This window comes from Neomonachus schauinslandi, chromosome 13, assembly GCF_002201575.2.
Source record: "Neomonachus schauinslandi chromosome 13, ASM220157v2, whole genome shotgun sequence".
Lineage (NCBI taxonomy): Eukaryota > Metazoa > Chordata > Mammalia > Carnivora > Phocidae > Neomonachus > Neomonachus schauinslandi.
Window position 1 is genome coordinate 40,338,102 of NC_058415.1, and position 12,785 is coordinate 40,350,886.

General features: G+C 34.9%; 1 protein-coding gene across 4 annotated transcripts in view; it reads right to left on the minus strand.

The window, feature by feature from the left end:
* Positions 1-415: 415 nt before the first annotated feature.
* Positions 416-12,785, minus strand: part of ZDHHC21 (zinc finger DHHC-type palmitoyltransferase 21) — a 67,949-nt gene continuing 55,579 nt past the window's right edge. For 3 of the 4 annotated variants that reach the window (XM_044920629.1, XM_021682449.2, XM_021682446.1), the window contains 2 exons: positions 9,044-9,087; positions 7,826-8,495 (listed from right to left, as the gene is read on the minus strand). In XM_044920629.1, coding sequence (XP_044776564.1) covers positions 8,363-8,495; positions 9,044-9,087 — 177 coding nt within the window. In that variant the 3' untranslated portion in view covers positions 7,826-8,362. Of the gene's footprint in view, positions 2,274-7,825; positions 8,496-9,043; positions 9,088-12,785 lie in introns of those variants that run through there. The other variant, XM_021682448.2, reaches the window with a different exon arrangement.

Below are 12,785 nucleotides of genomic sequence, written 5' to 3' on the forward strand. Positions count from 1 at the left end.
AGCTCTAAAATGCCTACATGCATGAATTTTCTGCATTTTATGTCAATTATTCCTCAAAGAAAAAAAAATATTTCTATAAGATGGTGTCTGGCACAATAAATGGTAAATAAATTGGGTGACTGAATCTAGCCATCTGGGTCATCTCTAAGACAAAAATGTCTGACTGTGAATACTGTTTGTCAGTTTCAATCCTGGAATGTATACCTAGTTCTCCTTGATGTGTAACGAATTTTGAGACTATGGTAGAACAATATCCTAAAAGGGCTACTAATTAGGAATAACCGTCCAAATTGCATTAAACTATAAGAAGTGGCCTATCATACACTCTTGGTGCTAGAACCTAGAATTTGGGTTGATTTTAATAAATAAAGAGGTGGGGGAGAAAAACAGTCCTACGTTTTTAAAAAATATTTATTTCAAAATAAGATTTCTAAAAATACAGTACATAATACATTTCAAGAGAAGTAAAAATCCCACAATTTAAATTAAAAACAATCTGCAAAGAAAAACAGAAATATTACATGAATAAAAATTAAATCACTAAAATATATTTTAAAAAAAATTGTTAAGGTAGATACATGGTTTTTCATTTTAAGAACCAGTGTAGACTTTTCATTTAAACAAGTATATCTCAGATACATGGCTCCTGCTTGTCATCTTCCTCCCTCTTTCCAATCTAGTCTCATATCTCTCAACTATTATTTTCCTTTTTACCATTAGCACTAGAAATGTTAGTGAAGATTTTCTTTAAATGCTCTTGAGGGACCAGACAAGATAAAACAGACAATGCAGCAGAACAGCCCTCAGCTTTAAACATATGCACTGAATGGAAAAATACCTGACCTATTTAAAAACAGGATCTTTATATGGCACTTGGAACACACCACTATTAAAAGTCTTTTATTTTAGGGATAGAACATTAGACACAATTAGAGGTTGACATGAGTCCCCAGATATTACAGATTTTGCCCATTCATCAATCTTGCCAGTCAGATTTTTTAAAAAGCCTACTCTGGGGACACACAGCCCATACAAACATGGTCATCTGTGCTCAGGTCTCCCAAAGCCTACCCCACTGCCCCCTACTCCATCGTCCCCACCATGTTAGACTTGCAACTCACTTGTCTGAGTATCTCTGATTGTGGAGGAAATTCTCTCCATCATGTCATCTTATTTGCTTCATCCTACCTATGCTAAAGTAGAACTTCTTTTTAATATTCACCTCTGGAGGACAACAGATAGTGGTAAACTATCCACTACCAATAACTTGAACAAGTAACTGCACTCAGCCGCATTAATTTAAATAATACATAAACAAGCCAAAAGACTCAGAACCAATAGTGTAGCAACAGAATCTAGGAAATATATTGTTGACAATAAGAGAGAGACATACTGCTGCTTCTTTCCATTTTGCTTACAAATTTCCCTTTTACCTGTAACGGCACGTACATACGTATTTCTATATATAATTCAAATGATCCTAAGTCATATTTCAGTTAAGTTACAGACTTGATCCTTTTTTTCCATTCAGAAATCACTGCAAAACCATATCGTGTATCTACATTCAAGGAGACATTTTCAGTTGATTGAAAACAATGCAAAACATCCTCAAATGTGATCGTCCACTTTTCCAGTACATGAACAGTTATCTTCTTGCCAGAAATTTTAACCATTTCAGTTGCAGTTTTAAGACCCTAAGGTAGTCTCTTGAAAATTTGTGGGAAAAAATAAGGAACCAGACTAGTGTACACAGCAGGAGGACATTGGGACAATTACAAGTATTTCTAAAGGGTATTTTCTCCCTTTTTTTTTTTTTTTTTTTGTAAAATGAACCACTAAGCAGAATTAGCTTTTAAAATAATCTTACTCTAACTTTTTATGTAAAGTGAGTAACAACATCCAGACTTCTTTTGTGTGTGTGTTTTGGTGAAGTTCAATTTTCTATTAGTAGTTTTACTTAAATCAAGGTACATGTGCATTTCCTCTTGGGAAAGTGTGTGTGTGTGTACACATATATATTTTTAAAGGTGTTCTTTAGTTTTATCTTTATTTGCAAAAGAGACAAATGGCAACATCATTGGTTAGTGCTACTAAGGGTTACATACCCCCCATCCTCACACATACACAGACGCAGGATTCTTCACTTATAATCAGAAGGGACCCTTAACTTTTCATTTTAGCATTTTGTTTCAGCATTCCTTAAAAGGGCTCCATAAGCTATATAGCTCATTTATAGAAATAAAAGGAGAGTTCTTGTTAGTTTTCACTTACTCCTGCAGAAAGAAAAACAAAATTAAAAAATCTTGTGAAAAGTGTTCAATTATCTTTTGTAACCTCAACCTGTTAAACTACCTTTTAAAGTAGCCAATCTATATTAAAATGCGGAATGAAAAGCCATCCTAATAATATGCCGAACTATTAAAAAAAAAAATTCCAAATGAGAGACACTTAAAACCAATTAAGCGGAGGCAGCAGGGTGCAAAAACAAAGATGTGTTAATCAAAACTGTTCTCAGGAACACTGTTCACAAGGATGCGAGAACTCGAAAAGTCTCAGTCAACCAAAAATTACAAAAAAAAAAAAAATTAACTCTTTGGTACAGGAATTAAAAATGTCACTCAATGCTAAAGTTAGTAGCACCAGGATGTTTTAGTTGTTGAGGTTGTAAAACGCTAACTTCAGGCACCAGTAGGTTAAAATATCACCCGATGCACACTGGTAAGAGCACAGAGCTTGCAATACGCAGACAATCTTGCCCTTTAGTTAACAGCCTATGCAATTCAACCCTGTACTTAGTCAAACAGGCAAGCAAAACCACAAAAAGCAACACACCTTTTGTTGTTGCTGTTTTGTCCACATCTTTGTTCATATATAAAGCTATCAATACCACAGAGGTCCAAGGGGTGAACGACTGTGGCAAGCACCACATCACATGTGACAGGTATTTATATCAATAGGTTGGGTGACCTTCGGGGAATCAAGAACTCCAAAAGAGCCCACATTTTAAAGTGAAAATCCTCCTTTATACACAAATCGCTGATTTTTCCTCTGATGACAAAATTTACTAGAATACTTAGTATCCTTTCTCTGCAATATGAGGCTTGTAAAAAAGGGCCCGGTCTTTTCAAACTTTCGGCAACCTATTCATTTCTCCTCTGCGTTCAATAGCTGCACCTTTCACGGTATTCATAACACTTCAGGTGAGCATATGCTATATAATTATGATATTTAAAATTTAAAATCATTTCTCAAAGGCATCTAGCCAAATGATGAGAATCAGCAATATAAATAAAATGACTCTTAACTAAATGCTTACGTGCAGTAGCAACTCTTACAGTAAAATGATATCAACAAGAGATAAGGCTCAAATGATTGTAGCCAGGGGGAGTTTCCTGATGTCACAGAGACTGTACCCCATCAACCCTTTTGCTGAGATGCTGCTTATCCCCATTGTCCTGTCTAGCCTTCTCTCCATCCTTGTAAATTCCCCTGCTCTCTCTATCCAATTTTGGCTACTCACTACTCATTTGTACCTGCCCTCTATGGTGGACAAGGGGAAAAGGACACACAATATTAAAAATATATATAATGATAATGGAAAATACTGGCAATATCAACAACTGAAAATTGTAAATACCACTGTTATTTCTGTTTCGAATCACCACTAGCAGGAAGTATTACAACATCTGAAGAACAGACAAAAATGTAGTAAATCTTGTTGTTAAAAATTGCACAATGATAATGAAAGGAGACATCAGAGAAAACACTTTCCTGAAAATTAAACCATCATCGTCCCAAAGGCAGCAGAAATGTTAAATACCGGTTGATGTAAAAAATAACAACATGGGGTCAAACTAAGCAAGTTGCTCCTATTACTTCCTCACATTCTACTATAGAATATTCTAGAATTCAATTGAGAACGGCTAAATTCAGAGCATAATGAAATTTTTGATTTATAGATAAACTGAGGATGATTCTTAGAGTAAAAGGTAACAAATGTGGACATTAAATAATACACTCATTCAACTGTTAATCATATGGTTAATAACACTAGCAAGTAGACTATACTAAATGTATATGACTAACTACATTTGCCAATAGTTATATTTTCAAAAGCAAGAGTAGGCTGGGTAAACAATCTAATACTTGTATCTATTAGTAAATTATTTAATGTCTGTAAGTATAAGCTTGCCCAAATAAATTCTAGGTATATCTACATATATTAGAGGTGATGTCAAAATTTATTTATGAAGCAGCAATAGTTTAGTAAACTTGAGTTGGATAATCTATTGATAATACATCAAGTACAAGGGAAATAGTTAGAGACTAGAAAAAAGTCCAGGCAGAGACTAGCAGCTCTGTTAACATGAATGCCATTGTAAACCAGGGCTGGACACACTGATTTTATAGCAACATATGTGAGAACACACAAACTGCCCTCTGATCTAATACACAGAAAATTGTGTGCCCACAGTCTAAATTACTTCACATTTCCTGGTTGGAAGTGTTATTCTAACCTAAGTCTTCATAATTAGCACTCAGAAATAATATATCCTTTTGGGTGAAATGCACCTTCAAGTAATTACTTTTATGGAAGTGACTTGAAAAAGCCTGATGATGAATATTTATAACTGGCCAGCATCCTTAGAGAAAAATACCTCTAAGCATTAGCAAAAATTCACTGATGTTCAATCTAACAGAAGCTTTAACTTAGTTGTTATACTGAACATTATATATGTTTATGTGCTCTAATTCCATTACTATTAAAAGTAAACTATGCTTTATTCTGTTAAAAGAGATTATTAATACATCAACTAAAATGTTAAATACAGCTATCTCTTATGTTAGCCACAAATATTTTTAATACAACTCTTAAGCAAAATAGTATCTTTCGTATAATGGAACACCTTCACATATTTTAAAACTATATGTCTTGGTTACAAAGTACCAAAAGCTCTTTAACCGAATGCCTACTGTTTGGGGGATTCTGAACTCAGTCACTTTTTGCCTGCAATCTTGGGCCCGTAAACATGTTTGTTTGCAGAAGAGAACAACAACAAATATAACTGTTTGAGAGGTGTAACCTAGAGCATCTAGCTAAAAATCTTTCATTTCCAGAAGCCCAGCTACAAACTTGGCTGATGTAAAGCATCCTTTAACATATATTTTGCTTAAAACAAAATGGAATGTTTGTAAGGAAATACTTCTTCCAACAAACGGATCACATCAGTAATCCCACTGCTCATAACTATTTTCTAATGCTCCACACATCATTACTTATTTTCATGGCTATCCAAAATACATAACACAAAAACTACTAAAGTTACAGCTATAACTCTGAATAGGAGAGTTAAAAAAGAATGAAGAAAAGTATAGAAAGAATTATTAATCTCTTATTTTTTTAAATGAAGAATTAGTAAAAAAAAAAAAAAAAAAAAAAAGTCATTCCAAAACTGAGATTAAAAAAACTAAACGTATTTTTTTTTTATATTCTTTAAAACACATTAGGTACTTGCTGATGTAACTACAATAAGTTTCTGTGGTTTGTAATAAATTGGTCATTTTAGGTAATGGCTTTCCTAATCCTAAGGACTTAATTTGCCAAAGTAACGTTTAAAATAAAATTCATGAGGTGGTTTACATTTGTTTATCCTGATCTGATAGAAATTTCTAATTGAGAGTAAAAGAAAATAAGAATATACATAAATGAAGCAAAGTAGTTATCACACTTATACAAACTAGACGTTGCCATCATAAACTGGAACACACTGATTTTCATAAACCCTTACATTTTTGTACATGCACTCCCCCTAAGTTCTGGCATGTTCAGAATTAGGCTATACAGTTAATTGTGGTGCAGTAAATCTCTAGAGCCAGTATAATTACCCCAATTAGCCAAAAGAGGGCGCAGCCAGAACACAACTAGACTTAATGCACTCCCTAGGAAACTGCCAGTTGGTTCCTTCATCAAGTCGTGGCACAAGAATTATAAACCCAGTTAGGTGTGCTAACTTGGGAATACTGAAAGTTACAGCATAAGTATACATATAGATATGCTTTAATATAGATTCTTATATAAATAGATTGATATATAGCATTTCTGCCATTCAAACAAAATAAATATATGCCTTGCCTAGTGTATCAGTTCGTATCCCAGTAACTTAGAGGAATCAAGTAGCGGGATCAGGACCAGGGAGGGTAAAGAGAAAGGAGGAAGAAAATGTGCCTAGAAGTGGTGTATCTAAGAAAAACAAAAACAACCTGTGGAGTGGGAAAGAGACCACCTCTGGCTCTCATTGCTGAGGCAGAGGTTGGTACTGAGGACCTCCCAGGTGTGTACCTTGAAGGTAGCTACTGCTACTATCTGAAGTATAAATATGTCCATAAAACTCTTTAGTGGGGGGTCTAGAGTTGGCTTTGCTTTTTCCCAAGGTTCTCATTTGACAGGAATGTATACAGCATAAGGCATTTGACTGATATCCATCTATGTATCTACACATTACTTCCCTATAACCATTCTGTCACCAGACCAAATTTGGTCAATATGTTAGCTTGTACAAAACCCAACCCAGTTGCCTGACACGAACATACTAATTTTGTGGTTCATTAAAGCTCTATAAATATACTTCTTGTATTAAATTTACTATGCATCTTATCAGCACCAATAAATATTTTCATCTGCCACTTCTAAATTTTTAATAAAGCAGTGCAGTCAGAACATAAAAGACATGGTATTTATATCTCTGAGAACAGCTTATTCAATTATCTGGGAAGATATTTACAATTCCTGAAAGAACTAACTACAGTATAGTTAATTGGCTGACAATGGAAATCTTCGGTTTCATGATTTCTCAGGTGTGACTCCTGACTCTCAAAACTAACTAAAAGGAAAATATTGATATGCTCCAAGAACAGCAGACCCCTTCAATCTTCTCCTCAAGGCAAAGACCGTGAGGACATACATTTTCTAAAAAGATATATGGATTTTGCAGTATTCTAATGGAAAAAAATGTAAAAGCTGAATTTTTCAAAGCATGCTAAATGTCTTTTCACACAAATCTTCTATGCTTTCCAAGAGACCATCGCCATTAGCAACTTAAACTTGTATAAGCTAATGATAAATATGGACCATTATGTTTTCTTGTTGTAAGGTCATTTCTTAACATTAGCTACTAACAAAAGGTCTCTCAATCCAAATTTACAGTTGGCCGATTAAAATTTCATTTCAATTTGGGTGATTATAGGTACACAAAGGTTACTTATTTTTACTAGCAACTTCCTATAAATAAAATTTCATTATTTAGTTGGCCAATATCTATTACATATAAACCTTCAATGTGTAATTTTAGATCTACTAGTGGGTAAATAAAAGTAAAAAGTGGATATATACATGTGTGTGTTGTAAAAGCACAATATCCCTCTTTATGCTGTACACTGTATACTATCTAGTACACTAGCATTTAAAAAACGTATGTATTCTAATATAACAGTACTAGAAAAGGTACCTGTGGAATTATTGCAAATTCTCTACCCTTTTTGCTCATCAAAATCTTAGGGTAAAACAGAATACATGTCCGTGTGGTCAAAAATTCTGCCTTGGAGCAATCATTTTAACAACAACCAATAATTACATCAGTACAGGGAAAAGAAGTGGGAAAGTTAATATGGAAAAAAATTCATCTTTCCTTTAAAATAAGGTAGGTAGTTGGTGTTTTATTTTAGTGGTGTTTTTATTTTGTTTTTGGTGAAGAGAAAAACAGAAAGCATTAGAGAGCTACTTCTAAGAAAACACTGCCCTTTTTCTGTTGTTGTTTTTGTTTTTTTCTTGTTGTTCAATTCTATACTGCATTAAAAAAATCCTGCAGCACATATAAAAGGCAGTATTGCTATTTAAATTATGATGTATTTGAAGAAAGAAAACTTACATATAAGATGTATCAACTTTTGTAAACCTGAAGAATTAAATTCAAATTTGGTTAGTACTGCTTAAGAGTGAAAAATCTAAATAAACATCTGAAATTTCCCATAAATTAAAATCTGTAACATTGTCAGTACTAAAAAAAATTATGTACAATTATTTTATTTCAATCACTGCCTTTGGGGTCTAATCACAAAAGCATTTAAAGAAATCCCTGTGGAAAGCTAATTTGAAAGTAAACATGCTTTAAAACTTAAATATAGATCTCGTATTAGTCCCACAACAGATCAAGATCACTATTAAAATAAAGCCTGGGGCACATTATGATGCCTAAGATTGGTGGGTGGATTTTAATTGACTTGAAGACTGTCATAGTTCTATTATCAGAAAACCTGTAACGCACTTCCAGCATGGAGGACCCATCTGTGCCCACCATCCATCTGTTTAGACGTGATTGGCAAAGTGGTAGGGAACTCGCAGTGGTTGCCTCTGCCTGAAAGGAATAAACCACAGGATCTTCCAACGAGTGCCAAAAACTTCTGAGAAGGTCTGCTGCCATGGCTTTCGGGGCCTCGATCTACAGAAGACAGCATTATTAGTGAAAGACAGCACTCCCACGGCGTACTTCAGTCAGCTAAAACAATACAGGTTGGCTGGGGATCCATTACTGGACTCTGATGAATTGTGTCCCAGCATCACAAACACAGCTTTTCTTTCATTATGGCATGCAGCTGAGTTTTAACTCTGGATAGCAGATATTGTATCTGTGTCGTCAATCAACCTACGGCAACTTTTGAAGCAGAGGAGAATCTCGGGATTAACAGAATGTGTGTCAACAACTCAGTAGCAAATCTCTTTTGATGTACTTTCGGGACAAATAATGTAACTTACTTTAGTTAGACAAGGAACAAGAACGATCAGTACTTATTTTGTTTGAAAACTACCATGGCTTGAAGACCCCTACTGGAAGACTGGATTATGCTTGTCTAGCTCAGGCCTTAGACAGGGCCCCGAGTAAAAGCCATGATTATGTTATCTTTCCACTGCATGCACACATTTTTCAAATGTGGCCCGCCGTTTCCAGTTTTAAATAAAGAGTGCTACGGACTTCACATTTATACTTACATTTCTTCACAACAGTTTGACATCTTTTCAATAGACGTTGTATCCTATCGAAAATTAAAGAAAAATTATACTCAGATGGAACAAAGTTATCAAGGCTTTATCCTCTATCTACTTTATGAGGCTTTTCATCATATTCAGAGAATATTCTAAAGATTTAAGCAGTTTACATATGGGTACTAAGAATTTTAAATTAACCACATACATTGCTGAAATCCCCTTGACAAAAACAGAATGAACATTACACTGTGCCAAAAAAAAAAAAAAAAAAAAAATTCAATTACAAAACCTCACAAAAATTGTAGGAGTCTCACTTTATTAAAATATAACCTTCTATTACATTTGCTTTCTTTGATAATTCTTTTAAAAGTCTAGGATTTATTTTTAATTCCAACTGTCAGTGAATATGCACTAAAAAATAAATACCAAAATGACGAATTAAAGGCACTAATGAACAGAAAACTGCCAAGAGCCAAAGAGGGCTACTGGTTCTGGATTTCTATAAACAAACACAAATCCAACAAGGCAATCTATGCATTTGCCATATTACAGTATCGATTACTCTGAAAAGTAAAGTGAAACTATTTCTTTAACAGAAAAATCAGTATCTTCGTAATAATACAATTTCTTATTACATGTTTTCTATAAAGCTCTAACACAAGTATGTAAGCGAAACAATTCAACAAAGAGAAGACAGTTTTTAGACATGCTGGTTTCATTTACATTAAGAGAAAATCCATCACTAGGCTGAGAAACTGTGATGGTAAGTAATAGCCAGAAAATCAAAACACAAATCACACATCTTATTTTAGACATATATTTACATTTTAAACACACTTCAAAGTACTACAAAAGAAAATATGTTCTTTTAAATATATGAAGAACGTGAGAGAAGTTTTCCTCCTCTTATCCTCTACTTTAAGAGCTTGCTCACATATGGCAGGTGGACTACACTGTTATTAAAAGGAACTATTCACGCAGATATCTGAGATGGCAACTCCAATCCCAAGAACTTCGGTTGTAGACTCTCTTCCAATGGTACTAATAAAAAAACATGGACTTTAAAAAATTCTCCTTACAGCAGTGACATCAACAGCTCACAATATTAAGTTCTTGATGTATGAACAGTTGAATAACTACTGTTAGCCCACATACGAGAAAAAAAAAACTATTTTGTTAGATGACAAAGTCACCAATAGCAGTGTTTCATTTCCACATTTCCTGGGAATTTGTGACAAGATTGTAGATTAGCCACATATTCCATATTCATTAGTTTTCCTATCATGCTTTGAAATTCATGGTGTCCAATGACAAGTCTATTTATAATTAACTTTTCTCAGTGTTGTTGCATAATTTCCTCAAAATAACGTTTTACTTTGTGACAACACAGTCTGCAAATACATGAGAACGTTGGTTATGGGCTTAGAGGGAAGCGGGGCCTCAGTTCCACATCTGTACGGAAAGTGAATGAAGTCATCTGAACGGTTCTTAGCACTGATGGGCGACACGTTGCCCCCAAACGATGAAGGCAGCTTGTACAACCAGGCGAAGGAAAAGACAAGACAGAGGTCTGTAAGTGCTCTTAGGACATGTAAGTAAATGGCCTCAAATCACATTGTGGATAATACTCACAAACTATGTCGGGATAAGAAAGACAACTACAAAGTCAGACTAGTACACCTAGTATAGTAAATTTTTACTATGCATAAATTTACAATTTGATTAAAACTTTGAGGTACTTATTTGTGGCAATAAAAGAATCAACTTCAAAGACTTTGGATTTAGACTTCATGTGGGAAAAGCTTTTACTTCCAAGTGCTTTTGACATCTTTCCAGAATCTGGTTCAAGAAATAAGTAGAATAGTACCTGTTAAGTCATTATAAACAGATGGTTTATTCTATCAAAGAATGTGATGTTTACCATGACTTTTTGAACAGGATTTGTGAGGCTAGCCAAGAAAGACCTTTTTTGTCCCCTCTAGAAATAGCAAATGCTTACCTCTCTCTGAAACTCAGCTATCAAGAATACTGTTGTAAGAAAAAAATACAATTTGTATTTGAATAGACAAACATGGCACAAACACGTCCTTGGCACTTACAGAACGTGCTCAGAACAACACAAGTCAACATGCTATCCCATTCGTAAATACAACAGGAACTGCAAACCAGAGGAGGAGAGAGGGTTACTAATGGTAGAACCCTGAAAACCACAAGTTAGTGCCAAAAGTGGCAAATGAGGTTTAATATACTTTTTTTGCCTATGTTGCAAAGCAGGGAAATGTGGACTATTTTAGAAAGAAACACACTAGAAATAATTAAAATAGATTTTGGTGCAGATAATTTCATTCAGCATAAAAGATTCAATCTTTAGTGACCATCAGGAAATGACCAGTAAGATACTTTCTTTAAGGAGTATAAATATAATTTATAAATCCTTAGCTATACATAAAACTCAGCTATCCAGAAAAATTCGTTCTTCAAAGAACGATAAGAAACAAGTTTTTATAGTATGTTGTCTATAATCAGGATAACTTAACCTCCAGAAAAATATTTATGTCACGATGATGGGTCTAATGACCAAAATATCTAAGATTTCCATCAATCTGCCTAACTACGAGATACATGAAAATCCTTTCCTATTTTATTTTATTTTTAGAGAGAGAGAGAGAGCACATGCAAGCCATTGGGGAGGGGCAGAGGAAGAGGGAGAGAGAATCTTAAGCAGGCTCCACACCCAGCACAGAGTGGGACTTGACCTCACAGCCCTGAGATCATGACCCGAGCCAAAATCAAGAGCTGGACGCTTAACCAACTGAGCCACCCAGGCGCCCCTGCTTTCTTATTTTAAAAACTGAAAGTTTCTTTGCTAAAAAAGAATAAACTGGAAACAGCAAGACCTATATGGGCCTTGCCTATTTTATCAACCGATACTTTATCTTCTCCTGCTGGCTGATCTTACCCTAAGAAACGATCTTTCAGGTTCAGTCTAAGAAGATAAGTTAAAATATCCCAACTAATAAGATTATATCTGGAATGGGGTGGGGGGAGTTCCTAACAGAAAGGGAGAGGAAAGTACTTATTGTCTGTTAGTAAAATTAGGAGCAGTGGGAACCAGAGAGCAAGAATTTATCACCAGACATTTCCTGGTTAACAGTCCTGAGAATCTGGCCCTCTTGGAATAGACAGCTTGATGATACAATCCATCCAACTGACTCATCCTGCCTCGAGTTCATTTTCACCAAGCAACACTGCCATATGTGTTGTCGTACAGGAGAAAGAATGTGCTGGGAAGTCCTTTGGCACACCTGACGACCGCACATAGGAGGATAAACAGTCAATCTGGTTTATACGACTATCGCTTTGGAGTCTGAAATTAAGCGTCACTGCCTCTGGACCCAACTCTGGAAATGTTTTCAAAATGGAGTTTCTAGACCTGCCAGACTGAAAACCTGATGCAAGTTAAGAGCATTCTATCACAAAGACACAAAGATAGTTCAATCTAACCTCGATGACTGCCTACCACTCTTTATTCTTACTTTACTCTGTTGCACATACCTTATTCAGTGATTCTGTTGATTTAATCTGGAGTTAGGAACTTTTTTCACAACTAGAGATTATATACCTGTTTTATCTATTACTAATGTCTATTAATTCTAAGACAGACTTTTGCTTGACTTCCTAGCCCCTCATATCAATGTAGGGACAGCAGCTTTGTTATTTTGCATAGCACCTAGCAGCGTATGTT